Source organism: Myotis yumanensis, unplaced genomic scaffold, assembly GCF_028538775.1.
Source record: "Myotis yumanensis isolate MYYU_CA2020_CCGP unplaced genomic scaffold, mMyoYum1.0.hap1 SCAF_6, whole genome shotgun sequence".
NCBI lineage: Eukaryota > Metazoa > Chordata > Mammalia > Chiroptera > Vespertilionidae > Myotis > Myotis yumanensis.
The window spans coordinates 38,276,509-38,297,006 of NW_027223757.1; the positions used below are offsets into that span (position 1 = coordinate 38,276,509).

General features: G+C 39.5%; 1 protein-coding gene across 1 annotated transcript in view; it reads left to right on the forward strand.

The window, feature by feature from the left end:
* Positions 1–362: 362 nt before the first annotated feature.
* SEC63 (SEC63 homolog, protein translocation regulator) overlaps positions 363–20,498 on the forward strand; it is a 71,936-nt gene continuing 51,800 nt past the window's right edge. The window contains exons 1-2 of the mRNA XM_070417982.1: positions 363–501; positions 17,324–17,423. Coding sequence (XP_070274083.1) covers positions 378–501; positions 17,324–17,423 — 224 coding nt within the window. The 5' untranslated portion in view covers positions 363–377. The remainder of the gene's footprint in view (positions 502–17,323; positions 17,424–20,498) is intronic.

A 20,498-nucleotide genomic window follows, 5' to 3' on the forward strand; every position in this document is an offset into this window, starting at 1 on the left:
TGGAGGAACCAGGAGCCGGGTCCTGGGGGCGGGCCTACGGGAGCTCTGGGGGCGGAGCTGTAGCTCCGGGGGCGGGGCCAGGGGCGGGGCCTCGCAGAATTTCACGGCTGCGCGCGCCACGTCTCCCTTAGCGAGCGTCTGAAGCAGAGGCAGGGGGAGGGAAAAACCGAGCGGGGCGGGAACTATCTCTTCTCGCGAGAGTAGGCGACGGCAGCGGCGGTGGCGGCGGCGTGTCCGTGAAAGTAGCGTGGGGGCGGGGAGGAGAGGCGGCGTCGGCGTCCGAGCTACGCCACACCGGGCCGGAGCGCTGGGCGTCAGAGCGCTGAGCGGGGTCGTGGGGGCGGCGGGGAGAAGAGGGAGGCAGAGGAGGGTGGGCCATGGCGGGGCAGCAGTTTCAGTACGATGACAGCGGGAACACCTTCTTCTACTTCCTCACCTCTTTCGTGGGGCTCATCGTGATCCCGGCCACATACTACCTCTGGCCCCGAGACCAGAATGCCGGTAAGTTCCTCCTGCAGCTGCCCGCGGACCTGCTCAGGCCCCGCCGGCCCCTCCGGGCCGCGCCGCTCCCGCCAGCTCGGGCCCAGCCCAGCTCGCCGCGTCCCGGTGATACCGCCCGCGCGGCCCGGTCTGGCGTCCAGGCGTCCGCCGCTCGCGGGCCCCGGGCGCGGCGGTGTTCATCTCCACCAGCCTTCATTGTCCTCCTACAGTGGGGAGTTTCGCTTCTCCCCCTCTCCCCATTGTTCTGGACACTCGGCAGCCTCCTCCTGTCTCTTTGTCTTCTCTGCCTCTGGTTTTATTGTGTATTTTCCTTTATGGAGGGAGCAGGATGGGAATGGGGCGTGAGAGAAGAGTTGGCAAAGGCGGTAGCCGTAGGTGCAGGCACAACTCTCAGTCCCCCAGCCACGTTCCTCTGCCCCCACCCCCGTTCCTCTCCCCCCACCCCCGTTTCCCAGCTGCAGCTGTCGTTACAGATGTTTTAGGAGCCGTCTGAGCTGGGTGGCGTGTTTAGGATTCCAGCGGAGCTCACCAGCCGTCCCTCCCCCGTCCCTTTCCCCCCTCGCTTTTCCATTTGTTAACTCATACTTGTGGTGGTTATTCATTCCCCTTAGCAAAAATAGGCTTTCCTCTATTTCCCTTTCTTTTGGCGTTTCCTGTTTGTGGCGGAAAAAAGTGCGAGTGCGAAGGATTAAGGCTTGGAGGTAGTTCGTCTTGTAGGTAGTTATGAGGTAGCTGGTTCATTTGCTTTTAGTTGCAAATCTTTTCACATTAAATGACCATTGGATTAGAACACAGAATATAGATTCTTGTCAAGGTATTTTATGTGTGGGCAATGCGTGCATTCCATTTGTTGCACTCTCCTAGGGCATATGGCAGGTGCTATTCTTAATGCAGATGGAACTGTAAGGCCCTAATAGGTTATTTATGGAAGCGTTAACAGTGACTAGTAGGTTTTGAGTACTAACATTTAGGGAAAGTTTCTACTTCACAAGAGCTTTGCTTACTTGATTAAATTTTCCCTTAAGTTGGGTGTGGTGGAGGTCTAGGTTGTCCAGGTTATATACTGTACTTTGGGGTAAATGTTAACACAAACATTTGAATATGTCCAGAACTTATGCTTTAAGGCTGATTATTGCTTTCCAAAATTCTTTGAGTTATAGAAGTTAAAATTGAATGTAGGATAAATAATAGCAAAGGGTTCCATTTTTTTTTGTACATTTAGCAGTAATTAAAATATCCTTTAGGTGCAGAATACTGATCAAAGTTACCAGTTTTCTCATTCAGTGGGTAGTTTATGAAAATTGGATTTTGATCTTTTGTGCCTTTTCTTTCCTAAGTTTATTTAAATTTCTGGGTTCTTTGGACAGTAGTTGTGTATAAGTGATAAAGTCTATTGTTTCCCTTTATCTGCAAATCCTAGGCCATTTTGGTAATTTTATTTCAATTAAAAAGAGTTCATTTTTCAGTATAGAGTTTATTTTCACTTATCACCCATTTGTATGTGTAGTTGGTTGTGTGGAAGACAAAAGGGTACTGGGAGAATAGGTAGGTTTGGTTTGAATGTGCTTCAAGAAGCTGCCCGGATTTCAGAAATTAGTCATTTTAGTCTACATTGAATTTTTGAAACTTGAAAGTTATGTATATATATAATTATTATTTTTAAAATATATTTTTATTGATTTCAGAGAGGAAGGAAGAGGGAGAGAGAGATAGAAACATCAATGATGAGAGAGAATCATTGATTGGCTGCCTCATGCATGGGATTGAGCCTGCAACCTAGGCATGTGCCCTTGACTGGAATCGAACCTGGGACCCTTCAGTCTGCAGGCTGACGCTCTATCCACTGAGCCAAACCAGCTAGGGCTTGAAAGTTATATTTTCATGATGGGTTTTATATGATAAAATTTGCCTGATAACATATCATAGGCAGGTCATACTTGAGCCCCTTCATATAGTTTGGTCTTTGGAAAAGTGGTAGGGAATTAATGTTGACTAAGTCAATATGGACTTAAAATGTTACTTTATTTAATCCTTAAAAATATACAATGAAGTAGGTACTATTCTTTTTTTTTTTTTTTAATATATTTTATTGATTTTTTTTTTTACAGAGAGGAAGGGAGAAGGATAGAGTTAGAAACATCGATCAGCTGCCTCCTGCACACTCCCTACTGGGGATGTGCCCGCAACCAAGGTACATGCCCTTGACCAGAATCGAACCTGGGACCCTTGAGTCTGCAGGCCGATGCTCTATCCACTGAGCCAAACCGGTTAGGGCAGTAGGTACTATTATTATCACCTTTATTCTTACATACAGAAACTGGAATTTAAAGAGCTTAAGTAACTTTCCTGTGTGGTGTGGTAGAGCCAGGTCAGTTTAGCTTCCAATCCCTCTGTTATTTCCATATTGCTAGATAGAAAGTTAGATGTTTATCTGCCCTTTCTTCACACCTGGCTCTCTGCTTCAGATTTGCCTTAGCCAGCAAGTGTGCATATTTTGACATTTGTTTGGTCTTGCCTCACATTGCATTATAAAAGTTCAGGTGGATACTTAAATGCTATTCTAATCATCATGAAAATTGGTGTGTATCTTTAGAATAGAGTCGTTTCTTTAGAATTGCAGTGGTATTAAAAGGATGTTTTTGTCATAGTGACATTTTCCCTAAAGTGTCTTGAATATCAGAGACATCTTGAATTATAGGTTCACCCAAAGCTCTGAAAAAAATAGTTTTTCAGATTTTTGCAGCAAAATAATTTGGTGACTTGTACTGACAGGAGGCTACTTATAATATTTATTCATCTCACTTAAAAAATCATATTTTGCTGTTGTAGTGTTTCTTCGTTTGTTTATTGGAGCTGTTTTAGACCTCCAGGGCTTGTTAGGGTAGAAATATACTGTCTTTATAAAATCTGAGAAATTCTGAAGTATATCTGTCCTCAAAGATTTTGAATAAAGGATGTGGACCTGTAATAGTACTTTTGAATAACACAATAGGATATTTTAATATTTGAGTTTTAAGCTTATGTTATTTAATTTTCCTGTGAAACTATAAGTAGCCAATACAAAAAGTTAGGCATATGAGTCTGAATTTCAGAGTTCTTTTATGGCAGTCTTGACTTTTCAGGGATATCCTCTGTATGAAAGCATGAAAAGATTTTCTTTGCCAGCAATTATACAACCTTAAAGTTTAGTTTAAGTAATTTTTGTTTAGCTTTTTTAAAAAAGATGACATATTTGGGGCTTTTAGTTTCATGGTTAATAGTTGTTTTAGTGTAGCTCATTTGGAATTATTGGGCTCTCAGAAAATATGGCACCATTTCACAGATTGTAAAATCTAGGATTTGAGAAATAGAAATAGCTTGGTCATTGGCATATTTGGCATGTTAATAGAAGTTAGTCTGTTATCCAAAACATTATCAGTAGGATCCTTTTGCCTTGATGTTTTGTCTAATATTTTGGGTTAAGTGGGCTTATAATTAATACCCCTTTTAGTAGTTGAAGGTGATAATATTGTAATGAACCCAGTTATTAATAACTGGGAAGGAGCAAAGAAGGCCAAATATTATAGGCATGCCCAATAAAGTCTGGGTGAAATAGGGAAGGTACTTTGTTAGTCACACCTAGGAGCAGGTCATTGGCCAGAGTAGGTGTGGCTATAGCAAGGGCGGGAAGATTTAGGATACTTAAGCTCCTAGAGAAGGGGTGGGCAAACTTTTTGACTCGAGGGCCACAATGGGTTCTTAAACTGGCCCGGAGGGCTGGAACAAAAGCATGGATGGAGTGTTTGTGTGAACTAATATAAATTCAAAGTAAACATCATTACATAAAAGGGTACGGTCTTTTTTTTTTTTTAGTTTTATTCATTTCAAACGGGCCGGATCTGGCCCGCAGGCCATAGTTTGCCAACGGCTGCTCTAGACAGAGGAGTTCTCTCTCCTGCTTGCTCGCATTTGACTCCTGGCTTGTGGTGTTCTCATGCTCCTTCATTTGCCCACATGGCCCACTGCCATGTGTACCCCCCACACAATGGACTGATGGAATGTAACTAGCCTGACCCAGCACTACCAGGACTGGAAATTGAACACTAGTTTTGTTTCTAGCTCTGCCGAATCTCCATTTGCAAACAGAGGGATGTAACTCCACACAGGTCTCTCATTCTCTTGTGAGAGTTTCAGAAGATCATTTGTCTTGATATTGTAAGGACCTCCCCCCTAGCACTCAGTTGGGAAAAACGATTCTCCACATCCACTGGTGGATACCCCACTTTGACAACAATTAGACATTTATATAACTTATGAAGTAATCATCCCAATAAGTCAAGTACCCACCTGACACTATACTTAGTTATTGTAATATTATTGACTATATTCCCTGTGCTGTACTTTACCTCCCTATGACTGTTTTTGGAACTGGCAGTTTGAACTCCTTAATCCCTTCACCTTTTCCTTCCATCCCGCCCAACCTTGCTCCCATCTATCTGGTGGCCAATGATTTGTTTTCTGTATCTGAGTTTGTTTTTGTTTTGTTTGTTTATATTGTTTTTCAGAGTCCACATATAAGTAAAATCATACACTATTTATCTTTCTCTGACATAGTTAACTTTGCATAATACCCTCTAGATCCACCTATGTTGTTGAAAAGGCAAGATTTCATTATTTTTTATGGTTGAGCAAAATTTCATTTTGTGTGTGTGTGTGTGTGTATTACATCTTTTTTTTTTTTTTTAATGTTTTTTATTGATTTCAGAGAGGAAGGGAGAGGGAGTAAGAGATAGAAACATCAATGATGAGAGAGAATCATTGATCGGCTGCCTCCTACACACCCACCCCCTACTGGAGATCAAGCCTGCAACCTGGGCATGTATCCTTGACCAGGAATTGAACCATGACCTCCTGTTTCATAGGTCCACGCTTAACCACTGAACCACACCGGCAGGGCTATACTACATCTTCTTTATCCATTTATCAACCTGTGGGCACTTAAGTTGCTTCCATATCTTGGCTATTGAAAATAATGCTGCAGTGAACATAGGGGTGCATATATCTTTTCTAATTAGTTTTTTGGATCTCTTCAGATAAATATGTAGAGGTGAAATTGCTGAAAACTTTTTGATCTTACTGCTTGATCTTTTTCAATACTCACTGTGTGATCTTAGGCAAATTACTATTTAACTTCTATGTGTTTACTTATCTGTGAAAGAGAACGTAGTTACCTCTTTCATAGAATTTAAAGTCAGGATTAAACAAATAGATACATGTAATGTGTTAGCAGTGTCTGGCACATAGTGGGGCTGTTAGCTCCTTCTGTTTTTGCTGGTTACATATCCTTTAAAAATATATATTTTTTTATTGATTTCAGAGAGGAAGGGAGAGGGAGAGATAGAAACATCAATGATGAGAGAGAATCATTGATTGGCTGTCTCCTGCATGCCTCCTACTGGGGATAGAGCGTGAAACCTGGGCATGAGTCCTAACTGGGAATTGAATCATGACTTCCTCGTTCATAGGTCAACACTCAACCTCTGAGCCATTCTGGCTGGGCTGGTTACATAGTCTTTCTGGAACAGTTTCATTGGGAACTTAAGTACTCAGATTTTTATTTTTGTTTGGAAGGATTAATGAAACTTTTAAAAAAAAATTACATTTCTTTATTCTTCTTTGCTTACTCCCTCTCAAATGTCAAGTGATTCATCTCTGACCTGGGAATGTCAGTAGGAGTCCACTTTTAGTGCTTAGTAGTAGAGTAAGAAAACTCTACATTTGAAAAGTTAGACATTTTGGTTTTAAGTTCCAACCTAGTCCCTATTTAGTTATGTCTGAACTCACAGCTTCATTTTGTAGGGGTAGTAATAAAAACCTGCCCTACCTACCCAACAAGTGATTATGAGAAGCAAATAAATAAATGCATATAAACAAGCAAAACTGTGCACTGTAGAAATTGCGTCATTTAGCAAATGTTTATAGAGCATTAACTTTGTGCTAGATACATCTTCTAGACAATGGATTAGAAGCATAAGGGAACTGAACAAAAATTACCCATGGCTAATTAAATATTTTGGTGTATGCAACCCCATTGTTTTCCCCCTGTGAGGACGACTTTAGACATAATTCCTCCTCTTGTGGGGAAAGGCCTCACATCCCCTCCAGTCTTGAGTGAGATGATTGTGGTCCCTCCTCATCAGCTCTGCTGCTGTTCATTGAATGTTTACTAGCATCAAGGTGGGTAATACTAAATGCACTCACAATAGCACTTTGAGCTAGATTCTTGTATTATCTCAGTTTTATTAATGAAAAAATGGAGCCTTAGAGAGGTAACTAACTTGCCTAAAGCCATATAGCTACTAGGTAGAAGATTGGGTGTTAGACCCAAATCGGTCTTATGCCAGAGCTTCTCTTATTAGCCACTAATCTATACTGCCTCCTGTAGTTAATATAACATAATAAGTATTAAAATGGCAAGTTGGAAAGTGCTCTGGGAGGACAGAGGAAGGAGTGGATAATTTTGTTTTGGGATTTAGGTGTTTCATGCACAGGAGAGGTGATTTATGATAGGTCTTAAAAGGTAAGTGGAATAAGAACATTCTAGATGTGGGGAAAGCATATGCAAAAGCAAGACGATGTTCAGAAATGGTAAAAATTTAATGTCATTGACACTTAGGAGCATATCAGCCATTTTAGGAAGTTCATACTTTATTTGGTATGTTATTGCATAAACAATGGAGGTTTTTAAGTAGGGGAACAACATACAATGCTTGTGGAGCATTGTATGAAGAATGATTTCATAGAAGCGGGGGTGGTGGCTAGGTGGAAAAAAAGTAGATGGAGAAGGAGTCCATTTCAGAGACTTATTAGTCCATTGAGATGTCAGGATATAGGGGAATGGGCAGATTCGAAAGAGAATTCTAAGGTAACTTGGGCTATTTATGGAATGTAAGTAGAGAGAATGAGAGAGTGGAATGTAGATTTTGAATTTTCACTCATCTCTGTTTTTACTTATTTCTCTTTTTCTTAAAAGCTATTTGGTGATTGGCCCAATAATAACCTATTAACATTTGTCAGTTTTGAAGATTGAGTGCAGGGAAAAGGACGGGTATGAACATTTTTATTTAAAATGAAATATTGGTCTTACTGATTTAGTTTAGGTGATTTCTAATTACAGTAATTTTCTCAATTTCTTGAATAGATTTATTTGTGTGTGTGTTTTTTTTAAACAAAAAACTGGCTAGTATCAGCTTTATGTTCAAAGGAATATATTTTATGAGTGTGCATATTTAATTTAGAGCAGCTGTTGCCAACCTCTCGGACTTCACAGACCACCAGTGGTCTGCGAACCACTGGTTGGCGACCGCTGATTTAGAGCATATAGTCTTCCTAAGACTTTAGATCTCAAAGGGATATTAGAGATCTGAGAAGTTTGAGTTGTTTTAAAATAAAGTCATTCCCACTGTATTCCATCTTGACAGAAAGGGGTATTAGACTGGTAGTATAGACACACTGAAGTCCTACACAGTAGAGGAAACCAGCTGAGTACTTGGCAGTATGAATTATATTACAGCATTTAGGCTTTATAGATGTGGTGACAAACATTGGGTTAGTAAATGCTTTGTGTAAAATTGTTTTTATTTAAAGGTCATATTGCATTCTTGCTTGATCTTAGAGAAGCTAAAAAACAAAGATAGGCTTATTTTTGTTTCCTCAGATGTTCTCTTAATCATACTTTTTATTCAGACATAAAGGTCATAACAAATATATCCATATTGTACCTGGACTTCCTTTTTAAAAATGTTTCCTATTAACAGACTATTGATAAGAAATGTTGCCACCTCACCATCACATTGCTTCTTTGAAAAGTGATGTTCATTCTCTTAACATTGTGGAATTGTGTTTGTGTCAGTATGGATGGAGGAATTTTCTCATATAGATTTCAAATCATTTGGCTTTAGATTTTTGCCTGTTTAGTTAAATCTAGTAGTTATTGGTTGAACATTTCACTGTTTGCCTGTACTAGGAGCAGCAGACACCTATAGAGATGAATGCAATATAGTCCTGTTTTGGTAAGTCTGTAATCAGGGTGGAGTGGAAGGATTATAATTAGATAACTACACAAATTATTATATTCAGAGCACAACAGAATGTATAGTTCTTTTTTTTTTGTAAGCTATAAAAATATTTAAAAATTTATAATTCCACTTCTGGGACTCTTCTGAGGATACAGTCCTTTTATAATAAACTGGGTGTTTGCTATTCTTTTGGACTTTGACATTTTATAGCAAATTGAGAAAAAAGAAACAAGAAAGAACTGGTTTGCCGTCCCCCTCCCCCTGAAATTTATGTGCTGTGTTGCCTTGTTCCACGCAAGTAGAACTGAAGTCCTTGCAGCAGTTTTATTTGTTGCACTTTCTTTTTTGTAAAATTCTATTTCGACTTTTTATTAGAGGTATCATCTGATAAGTTGTTTTTAGCTACCTCTCGTTCTTAAAATTTTTGACTTGGATTTCTTTTTTTTTTTTAAATATTTTATTGATTTTTTACAGAGAGGAAGGGAGAGAGATAGAGAGTTAGAAACATCGATGAGAGAGAAACATCGATCAGCTGCCTCCTGCACATCTCCTACTGGGGATGTGCCCGCAACCCAGGTACATGCCCTTGACCGGAATCGAACCTGGGACTCTTCAGTCCGCAGGCCGATGCTCTATCCACTGAGCCAAACCGGTTTCGGCGACTTGGATTTCTTACATATTACATTTTCTGCTTTGAATATACAGTTAGGATAGGTGTGATTAAATTAATGAGAACAGGGACACTGTATTTTAGACAATCTAGCTATTCCTTTAGTAGAGGAAGGCAGTTAAAATAGTGATTAATCATACACGCTTATGAGTTTAAACCTGGGCACAATTCCTATCTCTTCTTTAGTGGTTACTTGCTAATCCTTTGATACCATCTGTAACTTTGGGCAAGTTACTGAACCTCTCGGAGCGTTTAAAAAAAAAAGTATAATACATACATATCCCCAGGGTGATAGGGGAGTGTCCTAAATGAGATAATTCATACATTCAACAAATTAGCACCTCCTATTTGCCAGACATTGTGTTAGGCACTGGAATATGGGGGTGAACAATATAGATGAGATACCTGTTCTTTTGAAGCTTACATCTTAATGTGGGGGAGACATACTACATATAAACAATAAAAAATACCAGATAGTGATAAATACTGTGTAGAGAAGTAGAGTATTCAGAGAATCTTCCTGAGAACGTTTCTTCAAGCTGAGTGACAAAGGAGAGTCAGCTATTCAAAGACATGAATTGGATGAGTAAAGCCTATTTCAGGCTTGAGGAACAGTTGTGTATAAAATCTTTTACTAGTAAAGCAAGAAACAGTGTACATATCCAGGAACAAGGGAGACCAAAGTGGCAGGCATGTGGCGGGTGAGGAGAATAATCTGGGATAAAGTCAGAGAGGGAGCTGGGATGCATCATATCTGTAAGCCAGAGTAAGAGGCTTGAATTTTATTTTAGATGCAATGGGAAACTATTGAAGGTTTATAAGCAGAGAAGTGACAAGGTCTGACTTACTACAGCATTTCTTAATGAGATGAAAACATTCTTTTTTTTAAAAAAATATATTTTATTGGTTTTTTACAGAGAGGAAGGGAGAGGGATAGAGAGTTAGAAACATCGATGAGAGAGAAACATCGATCAGCTGCCTCCTGCACGCTCCCTACTGGGGATGTGTCCGCAACCAAGGTACATGCCCTTGACCGGAATCAAACCTATCCATTGAGCCAAACCAATTTTATGAGTAAAATGCAGCAGGGTGGGGTGGCAGGAATTGGATACTTGGCCATATAAAGAATTTGTATAAAACACTGTAAAATCTCAAATGGAAAATTATGTGACAGTGAATAAAGAATGGGATATATATATATATATATATATATAGTCAAAATCTATAATTAAGGGTGGTGAACAGACACATTAGGTTTCAGGTATCTGTTTCAATTAGAAAAGGTAAATAAATCCCAGAATAAAAAAAAAAGAAAAAAAGGAGAGGCTGGGAGCTTATATTGCCAGGATGCTTGGCCAGCCTGAAAACAGCCCTCAGCCCCTCACCTAGACTGGCCAGGCACCCCAGTGGGACCCCCCATCCTAAAGGGGGTGTGGCCAGCCTAAAAACAGCCATCAGCGCCTCACTCAGGCTGGCCAAACCTCCATGGGGTGAGGGTCCACACTGGGGTGGACATCCTCCAAGGGGTCCCACACTGCAAGAGGGCATAGGCCGGGCTGAGAGAGACCCCCCCACCCCCCGAGTGCACAAATTTTTGTGCACTGGGCCTCTAGTTTTCTATAAATTGAATGATTCAAGGTAATTTGCAACTTCAGGTTTTGGCAAGGAAATAGTTCTTTTCAGAAATTTCAGAATACATTATACTGTATATATATCCCATGTTCAAAGACTGTTAAATTGTGTTGTTTACCCATATCTTCAGAAAAAAATCACTTCTACTGTTGTGGTAAACAACCTGCTTCCCTATTTATAATGGTCTGGCCCTCTAGCAACTTCAGCGTGAAATTATAGCTAATTTGCCTACAAACGTCAGGTGGTCATAATAATCTGGCCACTCAGTGTATATGTTTTGTTTACATTTGCTTGGGGTATAGGACTTGGGTTCTGAATATGATACAATCACTGGACATTTTTTTCTAAGCCACAGGTGTGTCATTATGTAACACTAGTGACCCAGTGTGTGAAATCACGTGAGACCCAGACCCGTGGGAAATCACACGAGACCTGGGACCACAGAACCTGCCGCACCGCGGGACTCCCCTGAGACCCAGAGTCAAGTCCCCGCCCACCCGCGTGTGCCTTGCTGTGCACACAGCCTCTTGGTGACCGGTCTTTGGTCGTTACAGCGTTAGGGCCACTGGGTTTTTATAATATAGATTAGGTATTTTGATCATACTTTAGATAACCTACAGCATTTTTAATCTCCATAATGTAGCTACTTGCTGTATTTTTAAAGTGGTCTTTACAGAGGTTGCTTACAGTAACAGATAACACTGTAATTGTGAGATATACCTACCTCCTTGGGATAATTATGGAAATTATTATTATTGTTATTGCCTTCAGATGATCTCTAAGTATGCCTAACTACCATTGAGATTTTAGGAGGAAGAGGGGGCTGTTTTTTTGTTTGTTTTGTTGATGTTGCTGCTTGGCTTTTTGGTCTTTTAAAATAGTTATCAAGCTCCCCAGCTTGATTGTCCCAACAATGAGTGAGCCAGTATCATATTGGTGAGTATCTATCAACTAACTGCAGATAGACTTTGGATAGCTAGAAAACTGATGTATAATGTTTTTAGACTTTTTGGAATATTGAATATAACTTTTGATTCTTGGTACTGTTTTCTGGGATCCTTTTAAGGATTTAGGAATAGTTTTAAGAGACTCTGAATTTTGAAAAGAGAAATGTGGAACATCTTTTTCTTTTAAATAAATGGTTATCTGTATATCATTTGGCTTTAATTTTAATAATCTTTGTTAAAAGGCATGTCCTAAAATTTAATCCTCAAAATATAAAAATTTATAGATATATTTATCTGAACTGAAAAATGAAGTCAGACTTTTCTGACCAAGTTTCATTTGCCTAATTGGTTTAACAGTGAGGACTGCTTTTGCCAATTAGGTTACACAGCATATATTTTCTATAAATTGAATGATTCAAGGTAATTTGCAACTTTAAGTTTTGGCAAAATATGGTTAAAGTAGAAGATAAAGCCATTTTGTCTTTGTCTTTATATTTTGCCATATGGGCCAAAGTGTACTTTTTGTTTTTAAAAATAAGTCATAGTATTTACAGTTTTAACTCTTTTTGGACATATAGAATATTTACAAGTTGCTTATTAGTGAAAGCATACATATTTTACTTTTATTTTAATAATTTATCAACTTGTAATATTTATGTTGCCTTGATAACATAAATGTAGTGTCAGATATTTTAACACATAAAACCTTATAGATGTTAAACTTAAGTATGATGTATAAACTTATGATATGTAATAAGTCTTTGATGATATGTGCCAAAGCATTTATAGGTGTAATGTCTTGATGTCTGCAACTTGCTCTAAAATAATTCAGATAAAAAGGAGGGGGAGGGAAAGTGGGAGCTAGAGTTAAAGTCAAAGCTGCAAAATCTGTGAATTTAGGTGAAGGGTGTTTATTTTAATATTTTTTTTAGCTATGCTGAAGGCCTGAAAATGTTTGAAATATAAAGTTGGAAAACCGTAGTAGTCACAGGGATTAAAAACTTAATTTTAAGAAGTATGTGTCAGTGTTATAAGAAATGTCTTACCAGGGTGAAAGTAGGTTAGGATACAATTATGTGGGGGAAGTAGAATGATGGGCTTGTTCATGAATTTTTGTAAATGGATGATGGTGGTATGAAATTACTATGGTTTTTAGATGCCATTGGTACATTTAACAGCAATGGAACTATTTTATTTTAAAATGTCAACTTTATGTCAGAAATGGCATCTTTTGCAACTCTTCAAACTTACGATGAAACATTTTTATGCCAAATTAGAAATCTATAAGAAAGTACATGATTTTAATGAAATTTTTGTGGTAAACAGGCAGGCAGGTTTGAAGACTTCAGACCTGGCTAACCATTCTTTCAGCTCTTTGGGTTCTAGGAATATGGTGCTCTGAGTTCATTCAGTTATACTACACTTTGGCAGATTATCATGGCATGGCCAGATGGATGTGACTGTTTTAGGAAAGGCACTGTTGGCACAACCATAATGGCATCCCCCCCTAAACCTGAACTACCCCCAAAGACATATAACCTTACGTTCAACTGCTGAGAGCAATCATAATATGTTATGTTATTATGCTGTTTTTTAAACTACAGAATTGTTTTATGACCTTGTAATTTCCCTTTTCTATAAATATGGATAATTTCTTAAAGAAACTATATCATATGTTAATGATATTACTAACATAATTTTTACTGGCCATGAAATTAGTAATTTCATAAACTGGAAGTTTAAAAAGTGAACTGCTTTTTTTATTCTTTTAAGTGTCTATGTCATTGTACTGTGGGATAAACCATACCTTGTAATACTTATTGACTAACTTAAATTTCTCTTAAAAGGTTAAGAATTTTAATTTTTGGATTGGAAGAGTGAGACATAATGTACATATTGTACAAGACTGTGGAGGCTGAAAACCATGTGTACTTTTTTCTCTTGGCCAGAGACATTGGGAGAATATCATTTCTTTGAATAGATCAGGCTCTCTGGCTAATAGATTTCAGCATTGTTCTTATAATCTTATCAATTGTTTCCTTGGTTTTGTGCCTGAAAATGGGAGATTGTGGAGGCTTAATTTAATGAAATACAGATAAAAAAATCACCAGTGGTATTTTCAGAAATGTCCATAATTTAATTATGAAATTCAGAAAGTTAACATTATTACCATTTCCTTTTCAGATCCCATTCAAGTTTTGTCACTTACCTTACTGATGTCCTTTATAGTAGAAGATCCAATTCAGAATTACACATTACATTTAGTTGACACGTTTCTGTAGTTTTTTTAAGTGCAGCACAATTCTTCAGCTTTTTTCTTGACTTTAAAGATTATTTTTAGAATGAACCTGAATTTGGATTGTCTGGTGTGTTTTGTTTTTTAATCCTCACCCAAGGATATTTTTCCATTGATTTTTAGAGAGAGTGGAAGAGAGGGAAAGACAGAAATATTGATGTGAGAGACACACATTGATTGGTTGCCTCCTGCACAAGACCCTATCAGTGCTTCTGTCTTTGGTCCTCTTGCCTCCTTCTAATAAGGACCACTGTGATTATATTGGGCCCACCCAGATAATCTAGGATAACTTCCTCATCTCAAGATCTTTAATTTAGTCACATCTGTATAGTCCCATTTGCCATGTAAGTTAATATGTTCACTGGTTCTGGGTTTTAGGATGAAGACATCTTTGGGGGAATGGGGGCGGGAATTATTCAGCCTATTTCCCCACTGTGAAATCATTCTTTTCTCTTTTGTAATGTTTTTGTGGGAAGATACTTGGATCCCTTCCTCTTAATGGAGAAAGATATCTAGAAGCCAAGATCTGGGTGCTAGGTGTGCTCACTACTATTGAGATGTCAGTGTTCTAGCCTCACTTATTAGATAGAGCTAGGGAATATGTATGTATGTGTATTGAGCTACTTCTGTATTAAAAAATATTAGTTCATACTGAGACCTTCAATTCTAATCCAATAACACACACACACACACACACACACACATCTATACTAATAATAGCCCTCACGTCATCACAAGATGGCTGTGTGCACAGCAGAAGCGGGGCCCAGCGGCCACTCTGCATGGTGAGGCCTGGGGGTCGCATGGCTCTGCGCGACGTAGAGGAGGCTGGTCCTGGCGTCTCCGCTGCCTCGCGCGGAGGAGGCTGGTCCTGGCAGAGGAGGTGGGTCATGGCAGGGAAGGGCAGTTGTGGGCGATCAGGCCAGCAGGGGAGGGCAATTGTGGGCGATCAGGCCGCCATGGGAGGGCAGTTGGGTGATCAGGCTGGCAGGGGAGCAGTTAGGGGGTGATCAGGCAGGCAGGCAGGCAAACGGTTAGGAGCCAGCAGTCCTGGATTGTGAGAGGGATGTCTGACTGCTGGTTTAGGCCCGATCCCGGCAGTCGGACATCCCCCGAGGGGGTCCCAGATTGGAGAGGGTGCACGCCGGGCTGAGGGACACTCCCCCCCCTCCCCACCCCCGTGCACGAATTTCGTGTACCGGGCCTCGCTCGCTCGCGCGCGCGTGTGTGTGTGTGTGTGTGTGTGTATGCCTTCTCTGACAGTGAAAAACTGATTCCAGTTATCTCTAGAGGGGTGGGCAAAAGTAGGTTAACAGTAATAATATACAAGAATAAACTGTTTTGTATACTAACAACTGTATACCCACTTTTGCTCACTCCTGTATTATTTAGTCAGTCTTCCTGCATATTTCCCTTTCTGCCACCTCCCCTTCAACTACATGGATCCTCCTTTACCATATCTGGTTCTGGTAGCTCCTGTCATATAGCTGCCTTGTGGATGCTTTTCTCAAAGCATGGTGCTAACAGGATAGTTGGACTCCTTTTTTTTTTTTTTAATTTTATTTTTAGGTATTTTATTATTTTATTTTATTTATTTTTATATATTTTATTGACTTTTTACAGAGAGGAAGGGAGAGGGATAGAGAGTTAGAAACATCGATGAGAGAGTAACATCGATCAGTTGCCTCCTGCACACCCCCCACTGGGGATGTGCCCGCAACCAAGGCACATGCCCTTCACTGGAATCGAACCCGGGACCCTTGAGTCCGCAGGCCGACACTCTATCCACTGAGCCAAACCGGTTACGGCGGTTGGACTTCTTAACATGGTGGCTTTGAAACATTCTGTTATCTATAAAGTTCTTTTACTTATTTGACATCTCATTTAAAGACTGTGGTTTTGTAGTTTCCTAATAGCATTAGCCAGCTGGACTCAGTTTAGATGACTTTGGTTTTATTGGCAACATCCAAAGCATCCTAAATAGTTAGGACCCAGTTGAACATATGCCTTCTCTGCAATAGGCCTGAGTAATGTGTAACCGTGGCTGTGGCTGTGTCATTGTCATAGAGCTTTTTTTTTTTTAATCCTCACTTGAGGATATGTTTTTATTGATTTTAGAGAGAGAGGAAGGGAGAGAGAGAGAGAAACACAAATCGGTTGCCTCCTGTATGTGCCCTGATCGGCAATCGAACCTGCAACATCTTGATGTATGAGATGGTGCTCCAACTAACTTTATGAGCCACCCAGCCAGGGCTGCCATAGAGTTTCTTCACAGTCTGTTTGGTCTGGTGCTTGTTAGCCTTGACATTGGCAGTGAACCCAAGTGTGTTTTTGTCTTCTATTTTCATGGTTGACTTCAGTACTAAGGGGGAACCCAATGATGGCATAGTGGTCAAGCTTGTTGCTCTTTTGAGGATACTTGGGCTGCTTTTGGAATGTCTTGGGCTACCAGAAGGTGAATAACATGTGGATAATTTTTTGTGTGTGGCTGTGGATGCCTTATAGCACCTGCCTTCTCGGCCTTGTCTTCTTTCTTTGCTTTCTGCATGCCATCTTTGTGAAAGGGTATTTTATTTTAAAACTTAAAATATTTTTTTTTAAGTTGGGAGTATTACCCAAACCAAGTGATTATAGTTTCATTATAGTAAAACTCTACATGATATTTTGGCCTTGGTTTAATTTCTTTTCAATTTTTTCCTGGAGACTAAAATAATGCCTTTTGTCATAACTTATATGGACTCATTTTAACATCTTATGGATTTGGGTGACTTTTCTAGTTTAATATAATTATTTTCATGTTTGAAGAATATAATTTCTGCCTAGCTTCCTTAATAAACCACATACTTCAACTACTTTATACTTTTTATTCTTTCTATAGTAGAAGGGAAAGGAGGAGAGAATATCTCAGAAAATACTGATTATGTGACTAAGTATTTTGGATTCAAGTTAGTTTTTACATATTTCAATTAGAAGTATTTAAGCCTCACATGGAAAATGATTCCCTGGTAGTTGAATAAAATTTCCCAAATAGATCATTTGTTCTAAGTGGCAGAAAATTTAACCTATCTTGTGAAATTATCCTAAATGTTATTTAAATAGGCAGTATTTTCTTGGCCAATAAAGTATTAGCAAGGTAATGAAGGTTAGTATGGTATTAACTCTGGTTTTGCCTTTACTGTGAAAAATGGTTTAACTTATCCCCTTATTTTTTTTTTGACAGAGCAAATTCGATTAAAGAATATCAGAAAAGTATATGGAAGATGTATGTGGTATCGTTTACGGTTATTAAAGCCCCAGCCAAATATTATTCCTACAATAAAGTAAGTAATTGGTTTCAATAAAAAAATATTTAGTGTTTACTTTTTGCTAGGTATCATCTAAAATAGGTGTATAATAATGAATAAAACATGTATCTGTAAAGAAATTGTGACCTTAGTATGGTTAAGATGTGAATAGTAAATTTGAGAGGTGTCTGAACAGATTTGTTTACAAATTGAAAGGCGAGAGTGTGCTTCTGACTCAAAGGAGAAGGGGAGAAAGAGAAGTCAAATCTTAAAGGAAAACCTTGTGCATCTTGTGTCAGTATTAGAATTTTTGTCTTAAAGACATAGAAGAATCTTTAAAAGATTATTAAAAAAGCAGGGAAGTGACATGATCAAGTTTGAATTTCATGTGATAAAGTTTATTGAGCACATACTGTATGCCAGGTGCTGTGCTAGGGCCTTGTAAGTTATCTCATTAGCTTTATATTAACTTCAAGGTAGATGTTTTTGCTTTTTCTCAGATGAGGAAACTGCGACTAAAAAAATGAGGTTACTTGAATGAGATCATACAGCTAGAAGTGGTGGATTGGAGACCTAGTTACTCTTTGTTTTGGCAGGCCTATCTGCTTAAACAGGCAGTTACCATGTTTAATTAGAGTCGGCCTATTTGATTTTGTGAGGCTATGGCAGTGGTCAGCAAACTGCAGCTCGGGAGCCGCATGCAGCTCTTTGGCCCCTTGAGTGTGGCTCTTCCACAAAATACCGACTTCTGTGCATGGGCCACGAAGTTTCAATCGCACTGTACGTGCGTGCCCGCACATGGTATTTTGTGGAAGAGCCACACTCAAGGGGCCAAAGAGCCGTATGTGGCTCGCGAGCCTCAGTTTGCTGACCACTGGGCTATGGGATATGCCGGTTTAGAGCATAGGCTTTGGATCTTCACCCTAAGTCAGTGGTTCTCAACCTTCTTAATGCCGTGACCCTTTAGTACAGTTCCTCATGTTGTGGTGACCCCCAACCATAAAATTATTTTCGTTGCTACTTCATAACTGTAATTTTGCTACTGTTATGAATTGTAATGTAAATATCTGATATGCAGGATGTATTTTCATTGTTACAAATTGAACATAATTAAAGCATAGTGATTAATCACAAAAACAATATGTAATTATATATGTGCTTGCTGATGGTCTTAGGCGACCCCTGTGAAAGGGTCGTTCGACCCCCAAAGGGGTCGCAACCCACAGGTTGGCGACCCACAGGTTGAGAACTGCTGCCCTAAGTCATCAATCCTTTATAATAAAAGGCAAATATGCAAATCGACAGAACAGCGGAACAACCGGTTGCTATGACGTGGACTGACCACCAAGGGGCAGATGCTCAATGCAGGAGCTGCCCCCTGGTGGTCAGTGCACTCCCACAGGGGGAGCTGTCAGTCAGACATCCCCCAAGGACTCCTGGACTGGGGGAGGGCGCAGGCTGGGCTGAGGGACACCCCCACCCAAAGTGCATGAATTTTGTGCACTGAGCCTCTAGTTTAGAGATAATACTACATGAAACTGAGAGGAGGTGAAAGAGTTGCCATTATTGGAGGACTGTATCTTGTAAATTACCTACATTTATCTATCCAGTAGATAGGAGGGGAAAAACCTAACAGGAAATAAGTAAAAGTCGAACCAGTTTTTTTTTTTTCTTAAAATAAATATGTTTTTATTGATTTCAGAGAGGAAGGGGGAGAGAGAGAGAGAGAGAGAGAGAGAGAGAAATTTCAGTGATGAGAGAGAATGATTGATCGGCTGCCTCCTGCACTCCTCACACTGGCGATGGAGCCTGCAAACTGGGCATGTGCCCTGACCAGGAATTGAACCTTGACCTCCTGGTTCATAGGTCTACACTCACCCACTGAGCCATGTTGGCCAGGTCTTAATCTTGTTTAAAATGATGATGATAGTTTTTACTTGTGTAACTTCAGGAGGTTTAAATAGATTTTCTTTTTTAAGACTTTGCCTGGTTTAGTTCCTTTGTAGAGGGAGGGAAATCTTGGCTTTGGTGTTGAGTTCTTCAATGATGTGAAACTAAAAGGCAAATATTTTTGACCTACCAATCTCTTCTTTTCTGGACTTTGGTCAACACTTTGTAGGTATTTGAACCTTAGTTTTCAAGAAAAAAACAGCAGACCAACTTTGAAATTCTCTTCAGTGATTAATAAACTGATTTACTTAACTGGAAGTACAGATTCAAGGATGTTCAAGTAAGGAAGGGTTACATTGATACTGGTAACAATTTAGATAAGGTCAGAAACATCAAAACCTTTTTTGCTACTTAACCCTGAAGTATTCTTTTACAATTAAGCAGTCTTTGTGTAATACTTTAATTTCTGAAAGTTGCTTCCAAAATAACTTTTAAAGTGTGCTTAAGAAAAATACAAGACTTCACAAGTTAACTAATTACTGACTCTATATAGTGAAAATGCTTATCTTTTTAGAGCAGTGGTTCTCAACCTTGGCTGCACATTAGAATCACCTGGGAATCTTTTTAAAATCCTGATTTCTGGGCCTCATCCTCTGGAAATTCTGTTTCTTTGTTACTAATGTTGTGGCCCCACCCCATAACAGAGAAACAGAATTTCCGGAGGATGAGGCCCAGAAATCAGGATTTTAAAAAAGATTCCCAGGTGATTCTAATGTGCAGCCAAGGTTGAGAACCACTGTTTTAGAGGAACCAAACATGCTTTCTAAAAAAATTGGTCACAGAGCATGATGCAGTTTATTGTTTCCACCTTTGCTTTGGCTCGGGAAATTAGACCAGGGTTTTATTGGTTGTGGTAATTTTTTTCATCAATCTGTGGGTTCTGTCTTGAGCCTCTGCTCTCCTCCCTTTGGCTTATAGAGCCAGATGCTACAAGTAAAGCATCTAACAAGGGGCATAACATATCCTAGGTGTTTTGTTTCCTTTTCCTTCTGCCCTTGTTTGCTTTTAAATCTGGCTTTCAATTTCACCTTTATCTTTGTTTTCTGACCTTTGTTAGCCTGTTGGGAGAATTGGTAAAAGAAAATGCGGAGCCCTAGCTGGCTTGGCTCAGTGGATAGAGCATCGGCCTGCAGACTCAAGGGTCCCAGGTTTGATTCTGGT